At 42.4% G+C, this 14,327-nt stretch overlaps 3 protein-coding genes across 7 annotated transcripts; 1 reads left to right on the top strand and 2 right to left on the bottom strand.

Annotated features, from left to right (window-relative positions):
• Nucleotides 1-535: 535 nt before the first annotated feature.
• Nucleotides 536-2,835, bottom strand: LOC142994659 (lecithin retinol acyltransferase). The gene is made up of 2 exons (XM_076145462.1): nt 1,771-2,835; nt 536-982 (listed from the first exon to the last, which is right to left on the bottom strand). The coding sequence occupies exons 1-2, from the start codon at nt 2,257-2,259 to the stop codon at nt 827-829; spliced, it is 645 nt and encodes a 214-aa protein (XP_076001577.1). The 5' UTR covers nt 2,260-2,835; the 3' UTR covers nt 536-826.
• A 65-nt stretch (nt 2,836-2,900) lies between these two features.
• On the bottom strand, nt 2,901-10,336 carry lrata (lecithin retinol acyltransferase a). Of its 5 annotated transcripts, XM_076145458.1 has the most exons (4): nt 10,139-10,336; nt 9,395-9,623; nt 3,640-4,427; nt 2,901-3,355 (listed from the first exon to the last, which is right to left on the bottom strand). In XM_076145458.1, exons 3-4 carry the CDS (start codon nt 4,171-4,173, stop codon nt 3,203-3,205), a joined length of 687 nt encoding a protein of 228 aa, XP_076001573.1. In that variant the 5' UTR covers nt 4,174-4,427; nt 9,395-9,623; nt 10,139-10,336; the 3' UTR covers nt 2,901-3,202. The 5 variants fall into 5 exon arrangements, with proteins under 5 accessions (XP_076001573.1, XP_076001571.1, XP_076001572.1 ...); XM_076145456.1 differs by having other exon boundaries at nt 9,395-10,336; XM_076145457.1 differs by having other exon boundaries at nt 9,593-10,336.
• Nucleotides 10,337-10,437: 101 nt separating this feature from the next.
• Nucleotides 10,438-13,500, top strand: fgg (fibrinogen gamma chain). Its single transcript, XM_076145454.1, has 9 exons — nt 10,438-10,560; nt 10,655-10,702; nt 10,813-10,999; nt 11,129-11,213; nt 11,561-11,691; nt 12,017-12,150; nt 12,261-12,445; nt 12,591-12,868; nt 13,030-13,500. Exons 1-9 carry the CDS (start codon nt 10,498-10,500, stop codon nt 13,212-13,214), a joined length of 1,296 nt encoding a protein of 431 aa, XP_076001569.1. The 5' UTR covers nt 10,438-10,497; the 3' UTR covers nt 13,215-13,500.
• Nucleotides 13,501-14,327: the final 827 nt, after the last annotated feature.

Below are 14,327 nucleotides of genomic sequence, written 5' to 3'. Positions count from 1 at the left end.
AGACGTTTGTGTTTATGTCCTCTAGATTCTCACTGGGAAAAACAGAGGAAGGGTTTGGAACGTGGCCCTCTGGCATTATGGTATTCTTGCAGAGCTGTGGTTGAGTGGTCTGCATTATTGGAATTTTCTTAAATGCAGCACTAATTGTGGTTTTGACTTTCCCAAGCCTGGATTACATAGTATGTTCCCATGCACACTCCTTCTTATATTTAAAATTGTTGTTTTTGTCATCAAGTATATATACAGGAAGTGGTACTAACACAGTGTATTTGCTGCGTAACTGCATGGTGATGTGATGTTTCATACAAGCAAGGCCACCGGCAGTAACAAACACATATTTATTGGACTATCCAATTCATAATTGTCCTTGCCAATATGATGTATCAAAACAGTTCCACTTTGTGCGACGCAAAATCTGAGCTTGAGTTTGATGTGAATCTGATCTGACACGGATAACAACAATTTACAGATTTGCCAAATAAAGAAATACATCAAATCTCACTCTAGTATTCTGCATATAGAGTATAACGTCTCATCATCAAAGCATTAAATGACATCAATGGTGAAATCAGAAAGACTTGACATCAAGCAAATCAACATTTCTTATTTGTGTTTGGGATTGCAACATGATTCATACATCTCCAAATGTGTAAAAAAAATCACCAAATGTCAAAATAAAGTAAAAATTCTAGTGTTATGTTTCCTGGAGATTGCACATCTTCTTTGTTTCCCATTGCCCCTTTAGTTGAACAACTAATCCACAGGATTTAGGTTCTACCAAAGTTTTCATTGACTCTTTTCTCATGAGCCAAACCGTCACAGGCCATCAGGCTGCCATCCAGATGGTGAAGGCGACGAGCAGCGGTGTCAAAGTGGTCCATGGCGTTACAGAGCCCAGAAATACCGTGATTCCTGTTCCACACAGCGCCGTGAGGTAGGCGTTCATCCTGCTGCACACAATCTTCCTCACTGCTGTGCAGAACTGCAAACAAAGGAAGGAGAATGAGGACATATGTTGGAATTCATTTGGTAGAAAAACAAATAACCATAAACAAAAAATAGAAAAAGAGTGCAATTGGGGTCTATTGTGCTAACGAAATGGTGCTGATCACTTCATGAATAGGAGTTAATTTTAACTCTAGCAGACTGAAGCCTGACTGCCCTGTACTGTGACAAATCCTCATATCTGAAGAAATATCTCCACACACATTGGCATTCGCTCCACTGTTCACATTAGTTGGTTGAAGCAAGAGGAGTGCTCAGGCATTTGCATGGCAGATTTTGTACAATAATCAGTTTTTCACTAAACCCACGTAGATGACCGAGAGAAACACATGCAGCACGTGCAATGAACCTGAAAAGAGAGACTCTGCATGTGACCTACCTCATGCATTCAAAGGCATTTGTTTGTGTTTCTTTCTCCTATATGGAGGCTTGACATGTACCTGATTGGAGTTTGTGAAAATAAAATACGACTGAGGCTGTCGTAAACATTTGATTATCAATCTTAGCGAGAGTAGAACTTGCAAGTAAATTTTAATTTGGTATTCCGTTTGAAAGATTGCTACGAAATCTGTCTCTTGGCACAAATCTGCTTCACATAAAATATGGAAAGTAATTTGTCAACTGTGAACATGAATAATGACTCATAAGCATCCGGGTGCAGCATTTGCAGAATGCGTGCCGTTCATTAAGATCCACATAGAAGCATGACTTATTACTTTATAGCATGACTTATTATATGCCCATTCATTCTTCCACTAACTCTACCTGGTACGTCTGGTAGCTGATGCACATGCCGTATCGGGAGTACATGACGAAGTGTTCACAGTTGTACCACAATAAGCTGTAAGTGACCTTTCCCACGAGCATCTCTGCCCTTCTGGCCACCTCATCCCCATCCAAAGGAGCCTGGCTGCACACTTGGTCCATGTGGTTGATGAGAATCTCTGAACCGTAAGCAAAATCCGCCACAGAGTCCACTCTGACGCTGGCCACCTTGGCGATGACCCCCAGCACCAAACGGTTATTTGTTACCATCCTGGATATTGCAGAGGTATTCTTTGTAAAAGCTGGTAGGATGTCAGGAATGAGGTGAGCCACCCGATTGTCACCCAGGTAAATGCCAAAGTGGGTGAATAACGTCCTGGGTACTTCTAACAGGTCACCACGCTTGTACAGGGACAGGTCATAGTCCGATTCCTCCTCTTTGACTTTAGAAGCGACAAAGAAAATACTGAGTAGTTGGTAGGGGAACATGGTGGTAATGTGCAACACACTGTTGAAGGTCTGAGTATTTTATTTATGTGGCATTTGGGAGGAGCTAGTGCGATTAGCAGGATTAGATATTGGCCAATGTTTAGGTGTGATTTTGACACAAATAAAGGAGCTTTCCATAATCACTTTGCTATGCAGCACCTTGATTTGAAAACTCATTGCATCGCATTGTTCGTGTACGCGTGTGTGTGTGTGTGTGTGTGTGTGTGTGTGTGTGTGTGTGTGTGTGTGTGTGTGTGTGTGTGTGTAATAGAGCGAATACAGTGAATTGGGCAACTAATAAAATCCTCATCCACATTGTTCCAAAGCACCTAAATGAATGGCCTTTGTTATTCCAGAATACCAGTTTGTGCATGACTGGCTTGTAATTGATTCATATTGTCATCATTACTCAGCACTTTCCAGCTGGATAGATCATCTGTTTGTGTTTATCATGGCTCAATGCTAGAAAGGTAACATTAAAATTGGCCAAATACATTATAACGTAACCATTAAAGGTTACAAATATATTCTAACCACTCACCAACTGCTGGTCAGTGATGTGTGGTTGTGTGAAATTGTGTCACATTAGTCAGCATTGTTGTATGTATGGAGTGCCAAAAATACACAATGCACACAACAAATAAAAATAGCTTCTTTTATTTCATTGAAACATTTACAATATTTACAACAGCAGCAAGTATAAACAAACTGATCTAAAAGCAGCGGTGTAGTATGCAAACGTACCAGATTTAGAAGAAAACGCCATAGTAATCAAACCTTTCTTACATTTAGCATTTTATATTCATTCATACACAGTACGTCTACAGTCAACATAAGGCGTCACGTGACATGGGGCGTGGCAGGAACGCCCCCCTCCGGTGTGTTGCGTTCAAGTCTTTATTAAAAAGTTCACTTTTTTCGCATTCATATCTGCTGGGCTCCTTCAGCCTGCCATCCACAGCGTGAAGGCGACGAGGATTGTGGGTAATGTAGTCGAAGATGCTAAACCAAACCAGACGATGGAGAAGAAGCCGAGAAGAACTGCGACAATAACGCTGCGCTGGTCTCTGATGGTGGACTTCAAACACTCACAGAACTACAGAGGAGAGAAACACAGTTGAATATTTTGCACGAGTTACATCTCAATACTGTTTTTTGGTTATTTTGACGTGAAATAGATTTCATTTGCGCAGACACACCCCCTTTGATTAATCTCTGCACATCAGGTTTTTATGTGAATTCCGGGTTTGTGAATTAAGCTTTTTACGTGATTCCCTACGAATCAAAGTGTGCATAATTTTGGTTTTGTTAATGAAATTAAATTCCAACATATGCACAGTCAGCCTGCATTTTGGTTTGGTTTGCTGGCGTGCTGGATACCTTCTGGGTCTGCTGGCTGGCTGCTGATCCGTATCTGCAGTGCGTGACAAAGTGTTCACAGTTATTCCACAGCAGACTGTAGGGAGTCGATCCGATCAGCTTCTCCGCTCTCTCTGCCACGGCTTCATTAGGAAGCGCTCCCGCCTTGTACGTCGTGTCCGTGTGGTTGACCCGTATGTTGGAGCCGTACGCAAAGTCCTCCAGTGTGTCTACGCGCACCGTGGCGCGCCGGTACATGCAGCCGAGGATGAGCCTCTGGTTGGTGATCGGCGAGCTGATCCGCCTCTTGTCGCTGGTGAACACTGGCAGGATGTCCGGAATCAGGTGCGCCACTTTGTTATCGCCTAAATAAATGCCAAAGTGTGTGAATAAAGTCCTGGGCACCTCCAGCAGGTCTCCCCTGCGGAGGGTCGGAGGGGCACCCCGGGGCGCAGGGCGCTCCCATCTCTCTCCGCATGACCACCTGGGCTCAAAAAGCTTGAAGTTGGAGAGAAGGTTGAACTTCTCCACCAGGAAGGTGAGCAGGTGAAGCATGGTGGGAGTTTACTGCGAGAGTGTGAGTGACAGTCGCCTTTTATCCTCACAGTCACCGCGCGCGAGGAGGAGAGAGAAAGATCCGAGGAAATCCCACAACACGATTGGCCGCGAGTGACCTGCACGTGCGCGCAGTCTCCCGTGGGTCCGCATCTCGCGTGTTCTCCCCCCTGCTGCACCTCTCACGCGCACATCAGCTCTCACACCGGGGGAAGGACGAGATTATCAAATGCCTGCGCGACTCAGTCTAATGCCTGAAAGTTGGAAAAACAAAGTCATAAACAAGGTTTCACTCCGAAAAAAGAAAATATTTACAATGCAAGTGTTATTAACCAAAGCATTCTCCACATACACCACATCTCTGCAGTCCAAAGGGTTTATTAGTTTGTTTATTATTTTTTGTGTCAGACTGTTTTTTATAAATACATGTGGTATTGTGTGTGATTTGGTGGCTCTTTAATGTATTTTTGGAATATGGCTTTATATCTTGTGTGTGTATCTAAGACATTACATTATATTACAGTCATTTAGCAGACGCTTTTATCCAAAGCGACTTACAGTACATTACCACCCATTACAGAGGGGGGGGGGGGGGGGGGGGGGGGGGCAATTGAGGGTTCAGTGCCTTGCTCAGGGGCACCTAGGCAGGGACTCGAACTGGCAACCCTCCGATGCAAAAGCAGACACTGCAGCATATGATAAATTGTATAAATGGTATACATGTGTAATGCATCTGTTTACATTCTCCTCAACCTGAATGTTTCTTGCTGTTGCTTGCATGTCTGTCACCCTGCACGCTGCTGTGGCTCCAGTTCCCCATATCCTCTGTTACAGAAAATAGATGGATGTTGGCTGCAAAAAAAACAATTTCCTTTCATTTGTGCTCGTATTTGCCATACTAATGATCTGTTGTCTTTGTCAAAGCGTGTTCTGTTCTGTTTTTGTGAATTTTGTTAGTTACCACTTAGTGAAACAAAAGTCTAATTAAACCACTAATCTGATTAACCTTCAATTTGCACGGGGCTAGACACTGTGGACCCACAATCAGTGGTCTGTTCTGTCCCATCATCAAGCCAGGATCGGGCTTGAAAACAATCACACACTGCACTTGGTGACTTGCAGCTTTTCAGTGAAAACATGCTGAGACAAAACATTCCTTTGGCCAGATTATATTAATCCTTACACACCCATCTTTTAACCCAGAAAGTACCTTCACCTCCACCTTTGATCTTGGGTTTTTGAATCATTCTTTGACAGAAATTCGACATTTGCTGACCCAGATATTGCATCATCCTTGCAGGGATTCTGTAATGAGTAATAGCTTTAGTGGTTACGGTATTTAACTTTGTCCAGCTGCCTTTTCGGGGGTATGCAAAGGCAGAGTTTGACCCCCAAAGCATAACCTACTTTTGAGGAAGTACATGTGAAGAATGTATGTAGCTTCAGCCTTGTTCTCCAAGGCACAGATTACCGAAAAACATATACATATATAATGTATAACATTTACTGGTTTAACAGCATTAATAGCAATCATACCCTACACGTTTTATGAGGTGGTACTGTCTGTAATGGCCGTCATTGACAGATTAAGATACTAGAATCCAAATGTTGTTCATAGTGAACAAATGCACTGTAGTTTTTTGTTAATCATCATCTTATTGGTAAGCAAAAGCAGTAAGACCTGCTTGTGAACTTGAAGTCTGAAGTTCTCAAAACAGAACAAACATTGGATCAAACTCCCATTATCAAACCAAAGACAAAACAATTGCAAAGTGCAATAAATAAACTGAACACAAGCACAAGACGTTAAGTTAAGTTTTGATGTACTTTTACACGACCACATACACATCAAAGAGCAGTGGGACTGAAAGAACTCACTCCAAAACAAATATTAGCTAATAAAACATTTGAGCAAAGCAAAGTCCAAAGATCCTTCAGGCAGCTGTCATATTAACAATAATACATTTTCCAGTCATAAGCAGAGTCTGTAAGTTCCTCTATCTACACATCACTCTGCAGCTCTGCCTAAAGAGACCAGATATCAAACTGATGAGGTCATTCTGCACGATTTGTTGATGCATCTTCCTCACCCCTCACCTCCGTATATGGCAAATATGTTTTACATCAACCTCTTCAATGCAGTTTGGACAACATAGTGTCAACCTCCGATCACACCATGTTCAGCTGAGTCGACTTACCGACTGTGACCGCATGTTGAACCCCAATGTGGCATTACAACAAACCTTTGCCCTCTGTCCCGGTGAGATTTACACCATGGTCAAATGGCCCCGGACTTAGAGTTGTGGCCAATGGGGGCCCGTAACAAGGCTCTTTAAACTTAATTCCTGGCCAGACCAAATGTGAACTATGCTGACTTTGTTCCTCGCCCTTTAAACCTAAGTTGATTAGTGTCTAACACATTTCCTATAAATGTGAGTGTTTTGGGGGGAAAACAGTGATTCAGCACATTATAATGGCTGTGTGTTGAGCAAAGCAGGAGTAAACCTGCAAAAATAAGAAAATAACCTTGTAATGATCAGTATTGCTTTGCATTCCAATAGAGTGCATGAGCAGAAGAAGTTCAACCTGGCACCAGCGCCGGATAAGTGTGCATCAACAACACAGCAAAGCATGCCGAGAAAGAGAAAGACACTTTCCATCTGTCTCCACAAAGAGGCCAGTTCAGCAAAAGTTCAACACTGTTTAGGTTCACAGTTCACTCTCAGGTCAGCCAGGCTTTATATCCATCTTGCGCCTGCTTCTTCTTCCCATAATAAAAGTAGGTCACACAAAGGTAGTTAAAGCAAGATTTATCATCTAATGTCAACATGGCCCACAGATGAAACTTGTGCTATGAAGCTGTGTTTGTTCTGATGTAAAAGCAGACTCCAAGCAGAACCATTGGCTGACCTTTATCAATATGTACATTTCATTCTGCACATCACACAACATACGTTAGTGATAAGACCAATGTGTCTTTGTCTTGAACCCTTTGGAGTCCAATACGGAGTTCCTCATTTCAAGCACAGAATATTGCATTACATCTTTCAATATGACACACAACAATTTCCTTTCTTGGACTTGCACTACAGACAATTAATAGCTCCAACAAACTACTTCTCTGTGTGCGAAAAACTCATTCCTCCATTCTGTTGCAATACATTCATGCTTCTTGGTGGCTTTGTCGTCTTGTTGTGGACTTCTTAATGTTAACAACACAATTTTACGAGACATTCATTTGCAAGAAATGCATGCAGACGAATATGCTGTTGCCACTGACATTGTTCCTCTGTTTCAATGCATTCAAGAGAGTTATTAGTCAGGAAAATGCACAGAACATAAAATTGTAAAGATTTGAACATAGTCCTCTACTTCCACTAGACTTACAATTATGACAGCTGTTTGGAGTACCCTATCATGAAATGCTACACTGGCTCACAACGGCGTTACGTTTTACTGATCTGTCTTTCAGAGTGTTTGGATCCAGTTCAGTTGGCAACAGCTGAGCTTGGACATGCAATCCTCACAAATTAAGCCCGTGAAAAGGCTCCTTTGTTTTTACTAAGGAAAACACATGGAAGGGAAATTTCTCTCATGACTTAAGGAGGCAAATGATTAATATGCTTGTGTTTCAGAAATACAGACTGTAAACCTCACAAACAATAACAGTGACAGCTCCACCAGTGACTCATTTGTCTCCCCTATTGTAACCTTGTCACAAATTTTAATCTTTTTCAAAGAAGCACTCATGAATCAAACTGAGACAGTTTGTCATCTCAGGATCGGAGGGCTCCTGGTTTGATTCCGGGCCCCTCTTGCTTTATGAAAGTGTTGCTGAGCAAGACACTGAACCCCTAACTCCTGTGGTGCAGGTTGGTGGCCTGCATAGCATATCAGTGTATGAGTGTGTGTATGAATGGGTGAATGTAGGGGACATGTAAACAATTCGGCTTTATACAGTAAGTACCACCCATTCACAGTCCATTTATGCTGATAATATAATTTCTCACACGGATGATTCAGAGTCATTGCAAATTCCAAAGTCGGATCCAAGAAGAAACTAATAACTGATGTACTTATAGGTCGGTGACCAGTAAGTTTGATTTGTAGGGGTTTCACTCCCACTAGTGGCCGTACCTACTAGTGCAGCCTTGCATTGAAAAGGGACATCAGGCCCCAGAATGGAACTAATCTGGGGGCTGTAATCCTCAAAATCTTTCTCAAAATGGTTCATCTTTACTAAAGCTGCGTTAGTGGTCAAATTGCTCTGGGAATTATGAAAGGTTCACATTTATTGACTGTATTGACTGGCTTTCACTTACTCATTACATTACGATCATATTACATTACATTACATTACATTACATTACGGTCATTTAGCAGACGCTTTTATCCAAAGCGACTTACAATAAGTGTGTTCAACAAAGGTAGATAAAAGAACTTCAGGTCACAAGAAATCGTAAGCGCATTTCCTTCCTAAACCAACAGCTAAGAGCATAACTAGAGCTAGAGTAGAAGTGCAATAAGTTAGGTACTATGATGAATGAGAAAAAACAAAAGGACAGATTAGAAATGAAAGATTAGAAAACAAGAGCATCAGAAGAGCTAGGACAGAGTAGGTGATGTCCTAAGAGGGAGGATCCGGGTAGTGTTTCTTGAAGAGATGGGTCTTCAGCCTGCGGCGAAAGATGGGTAGCGACTCCGCTGTCCTGACATCAGTGGTGGAGAGCATTCCACCACTGAGGTGCCAGAACAGAGAAAAGCCGTGACCGCATCGATCGCAAGCAGGGGCCGCTGAGCGCCGGGGCAGCCAGTCGCCTGGAGGCAGCAGAGCGAAGTGGTCGGCCGGGGGTGTAGGGCTTGACCATAGCCTGGAGGTATGAAGGAGCTGTTCCTTTCACTGCCCTGTAGGCTAGCACCAGAGTTTTAAACTGGATGCGAGCAGCTACGGGGAGCCAGTGTAGAGAACGGAGAAGGCAAGTTGTGTGGGAGAACTTGGGAAGGTTGAACACCAGACGAGCAGCAGCTTTCTGGACGAGCTCCAGAGGTCTGATGGCGGAAGCCGGGGCGCCAGCAAGGAGGGAGTTGCAGTAGTCCAGGCGGGAGATGACAAGAGCCTGGATCAGCACCTGCGCTGCCTTGTCGGTGAGGAAGGGACGGATCCGCCGGATGTTGTAGAGATATAGTCATATGGCAGAGACTTTTATCCAAAGCGACTTACATTACATTACCACCCTTCGCAGAGGGGGGAGCTATTGAGGGTGCGGTGCCTTGCTCAGGGGCACCTCGGCAAGGGCTCGAACCGGCAACCCTCCGGTTCCCAAGCAGAAGCTCTACCCACTGAGCCACTGCCTCCTAATATGAACTGCAGGCAGTGGTGTCCAGCAAACAAGCTGTTTTTATGTCAAATGTACCATACCTTTGTAACACCAAAGACACCAGATATTATCCTGAGGAGTTGGCAGAGAGCAAAACAGAGAATGTTGACTTCCTTTCAACAGCTGTGCAGACATGTGACTCATATAGAAGGGTTGTGTTGTGTTTGCTGAATGTGCAAGTGAGAAGTTGCAATGCTGATTGGAAATGAAGATCAATGAAGAGATCATTTCATTGCAGCTTCTGTTGCTTTATTTTCATGCTTTTCTGCCCCTTGTGGAATAAATGTATGATTTAACAGTAGACTTGACAGAAAAAAATGATTATTTTACTTCTGCCAAAGAGGTTTTGATTTCAGATGTGTTAGTTTGTCTATCAGCAGAAAATCTCAAAAATTCGGACAAACCGGACAAAAGCCTTATCTTTGTTTCTTGATATTCCTTATAGTTTTGCATTTATTGGCTGTCAAAGAGTATGTCTCATGAATGAAGGTGGAAGGAATGATGGTGATGCTGTCTTAATCAATTTTAGGTTTTGGTCTAAAATTTTGAATTGAATGTTGGAGGATCGAAATCCGAGTCAATCTGACCTGGTTTGACTGAGTCATCGTCTAAAAGAAAAACCCATCGCCCTGTATTCTTGGTGAATCATCAATTTTGTAGTACTTGTCTACTTGAAGTGTGTCAGCATTGCTATCAATGACTTATGCACTATGAGGATGTGAGAGTTAAAGTAAATCTGTCGACAACAGACATCGTCATGTCAGGTAAATGACCTCTGCTGGACATGAGTCACAGTTTTGTCCCCAAACTGTGTGTGGGATGTTTGCGTATGAAGCGCTTATCAAACTGTGACCTAAGGACCCTGTTCGGATAAATATTGCAGAGAGCCGAGCAGTTCTTCATTCTTCCACAGGACAAGAGCCCGACTGGTGGCCAAAGCAGCAACATGGCTCCATCCCTCCTCGCAACAACAGCAGGCCTACTGTTGCTCGTCTCCTTCTCATCAGCAGTAAGTCATTGAGTTGACATACAACATTCTTCGGATGCAAATTAATCAGCAGCAAAATTTTAAGTCTTTTTGTCGTTGTTTGTGTGTGTTATAGCAAACCAGAGGGGACAACCATGCATCATGTACAGAAAATGACGGTTTTGTAAGTATGCAGGTGTAAAAGTGGAACTGTGAACATTTTTAAATGCATAATTACATGTAAATATCTCAGAGCACTGTAATGATTGCCTTTGCCTGGCTGCGTGTATACAGGGAAAGTACTGCCCGACTACATGCGGAGTGGCTGATTACATGCTGAGATACATTCCTACTATGGACAGAGCTCTGACTAACATGGAACTGCAACTGGAAACAATTGCCAATTTGACCCAAGGGGCAGAGGACAAAGTGGTAGACATGAAACATTCTTCAATATCGGCTCAAAAAAGCAGCCAGTCAGGTAACATGCTTGATCTGGAGCTTAGTCGCTAAGTAAAAACTACTGGGGAAAAGATTCACAGTATGTTGATGTGAGTATTTTGAAGGTGTGCTGAGTATTTTACTGAAAATGTCTATGATTTTATTTCAGATAGTTACTTCAAAAAGTCTTCAAGCGTACTGGATGACGTCCTTCGATTTGAAAAGACCATCATTGCACAGGAGCAGCAAATATTGTGAGTTATGGTGAATGATACTGGTATACTGTTAGGACCTTTGTTTCCCTTAAAACATGACAAGTATGGTCCCATTGGAATTTTTGCATAATTGCACCCTGACAGCAATAAATGGGCAGTTTACAGGAAGACAATACGTATTCATTGTCACCCATCTTTCACTCCCATCATTCATTCAATGTAAGTCTAATTAAACTAAAAAACTAATTAACTTATTCAAACAGGCTTCACTTCTCATTCTCTGTTCAATCTCTTTTTTTCTTACTTTTCTCACAATGTAATAAATTGAAAAGGAATAAGATAAAATTCAACCTAGTGAGTGAACATATTTGATTACTTCTTCCTAGTGAACTCCAGAGTGTAATCACCACAAATGACAGGAGAATGGCAGGACTGAAACAAATGTCCATTCAGCTGCAGCAGCGATGCGTGGAGCCCTGCAAGGACTCGGTTGAAATCCAGCCCACCACAGGAACAGGTAACATCAGCAGTGACCCTCAGGCTGTTCCCATTTCACAAGCGGTTGCTCAATCCCGCCTCCTCAGTTTGTCCTCATTCTGTGTTTATTTAGAGATCAATCAATATCCTGCATCACTGCAGAGTAAACAGATGTATTCATGTAATAATTAGCTGTTACCTCATTTCACATGCTTCATCTACATTTTACACATAAGATAAATATTAGGTCCTATCATGAAGTAAGACAATTTTCCAGAGCTTAGTTGTTATATTTAGCTGTAATGTAATTTTTTAATGGATATTATCAAGCTTCCCCATTTACTTTTTGTGTTTTTTTTTATCAGACTGTCAGGACGTTGCCAACAAAGGTGCCACCACCAGTGGGCTCTACTACGTGAAGCCAGCAAAGGCCCCTCAGCAGTTCCTTGTCTATTGTGAGATTGACACTTTTGGACGTGGCTTCACTATTATACAGAGGGTATGTGAAACTTTCATCATCATCATCATCATCATCATCATCATCATCATCATAATCATAATAGTAATACAGTGAAATTTGAGAAATTATGAGTTTCTATTTCTCCACAGAGACGCGATGGCAGTGTGGACTTCAACAAGAACTGGATCCAGTACAAGGAGGGCTTTGGTTATCTTTCCCCTGATGACACCACAGAGTTCTGGCTTGGTAATGAGAAGATCCATCTGCTGACTGCCCAGGCCACCATCCCCTATGTGTTGAGGGTAGAGCTCACTGACTGGGCCGGCAACAAAAGGTGTGTCAACTCATACCATAACAGATTACATAAGGACAGAGCAAAGGGACTTGCTACAAAGGCAAACATGTACCCTGTGATGCGTGGGTTACCTGTAAAGAATGAGTCAGGGGAGGTTGACCAATACTAACACACTGAATCCTAGGAATGCTGACTACGCCGTGTTCAGAGTGGGGCCTGAAGCGGACATGTACCGTCTCACCTACGCCTACTACTTCGGTGGCGATGCAGGCGATGCTTTTGACGGCTTCGACTTAGGGGATGACCCAAGTGACAAGTTCCACACTGCCCACAATGGCATGCAGTTCAGTACATACGACAAGGACAATGACAAATACGCTGGCAACTGTGCTCTCCAGGATGGTTCTGGATGGTGGATGAACAGATGTCACGCTGCCCATTTGAATGGCAAATACTACCAAGGTGAAACTGCTAACTCCTTTAAATGGTGTTTGAACACAATGTTGTCATATATTGCTGTGATTGGCTTATTAATTACATAATGAGCCTTTTTATTAACACACATACACTAGTACAAAATGGTCCGAAGCCCACTTTAACCTGGTATTGTTCTTTTCATCCAGGTGGGAGATACACAGCAAAGGATGCGGGTGACCATGGCTTCGACAACGGCATCATTTGGCTCACATGGCACGATCGCTGGTACTCCATGAAGGAGACTTCCATGAAGATCATTCCAAGCAGTCGTATTGCAGCTGGCACAGGGCAGCAGGCTGGAGTGAAAGATATTGCCGGGCTGGGCTCTTAGTATCTTAGAACGTGGAATAACATGCATAGATTCTGCTACTGTGTTCAGCACAACATCCTCAAACCTGCCTGAAGTTGAATAAAATGTATCACGGCTGTTTAGAGGGGTTCAGTCCTTTTGTTATAGTCGTAACTGAAAAACTTTATGGCTGCCTTTTGAATCGTGGAATCATGTTTGCATGTTTTTTCTGATCTGACCCTCCCGGACACTGATGTGACACTGATGACAATTGCTTTTGCTTCTTCAGTGATTTGGACCACTAAATAAATGTCTTTCTGTTACCAAATATGTTTTGCCATTATTTCACTAGCCAATATGTTAGAATGCAGAAAGGCTGCTTGCAGAGTCAATCCCATATAGTTAACAGAAAATTGTTGTGGTTAATGTGTTTGCAATGCAAATGCCCAGTTCTACTTTCAGCAGTTAGAGCAACATGACCAATTCACTTCAGTCAAGGTTCTGTCCACCTGATGAATGATAAGTCCTAATAGTAACTCTAGAGATACATTCCATAGTCTATTATTATAAGTTCATGACAAAAAGCAAACCCTTCACAAATCATACGCTCAGTTTGTTTTACAAAATCAAATATATGAATTAAAGCATTTTAAGATTCAAAGATTAAAAGAAATATGTGTTGACAGCCCATTAAGTCTAATTTCTTACTGTTTATTTATTCATTCCAACCAACCACATCTGGACACGAGAGACCCTGGACCATGCCTTTAGTTTAACCTTTATATAGGATGTCACATGTCATATATGTCATCATATGTATACCTTTGTTGCACAGATGGTGTAGGACATTCTGTGTGTGTGCTGGTAATACTTGTCCCCATCTGAACTCCACCAGTAACTTGTGTGACAACACTTTCAAACCGCCTCGAGCTCATTGAGCCACAATGTCTGCTCTCTGAGCAGCTTTGTGATTCTGGCAAAAGTACACAGTTCTCTAGTCAAACCATAAAGTTCCAAACACCAAATCAAAGTTACGGGTCATTCCAACACACTCACTCACTGGAAAATCATTACAAAGAATTCAGGCAATACTTACAAAGTAACACACTGTGCTTTGTAAACCTACTTTGCCAGAATTTTTTTTGTTTTTTTTGG

The sequence above is a fragment of the Genypterus blacodes genome, unplaced genomic scaffold (genome assembly GCF_046128005.1).
Source record: "Genypterus blacodes isolate CSIRO-AG114 ecotype Tasmania unplaced genomic scaffold, CSIRO-AGI_Gbla_v1 ptg000030l_1, whole genome shotgun sequence".
Lineage (NCBI taxonomy): Eukaryota > Metazoa > Chordata > Actinopteri > Ophidiiformes > Ophidiidae > Genypterus > Genypterus blacodes.
The sequence above is the reverse complement of the archived record's forward strand: the minus strand, read 5'-3'. Positions and strand labels throughout refer to the sequence as shown.

Bases quoted from the DNA above. Each gene is read 5' to 3' on its own strand.
- lrata (XM_076145456.1), bottom strand. From the start codon at position 4,173: ATGCTTCACCTGCTCACCTTCCTGGTGGAGAAGTTCAACCTTCTCTCC. The intron at 3,356-3,639 runs GTATCCAGCACG...TCTCCTCTGTAG, and splicing joins CCAGCCAGCAGACCCAGAAG to TTCTGTGAGTGTTTGAAGTC.
- fgg (XM_076145454.1), top strand. From the start codon at position 10,498: ATGGCTCCATCCCTCCTCGCAACAACAGCAGGCCTACTGTTGCTCGTC. The intron at 11,000-11,128 runs GTAACATGCTTG...ATTTTATTTCAG, and splicing joins TCAAAAAAGCAGCCAGTCAG to ATAGTTACTTCAAAAAGTCT. The intron at 11,214-11,560 runs GTGAGTTATGGT...ACTTCTTCCTAG, and splicing joins GCACAGGAGCAGCAAATATT to TGAACTCCAGAGTGTAATCA.
- LOC142994659 (XM_076145462.1), bottom strand. From the start codon at position 2,259: ATGTTCCCCTACCAACTACTCAGTATTTTCTTTGTCGCTTCTAAAGTC. The intron at 983-1,770 runs GTAGAGTTAGTG...CTTTGTTTGCAG, and splicing joins TCAGCTACCAGACGTACCAG to TTCTGCACAGCAGTGAGGAA.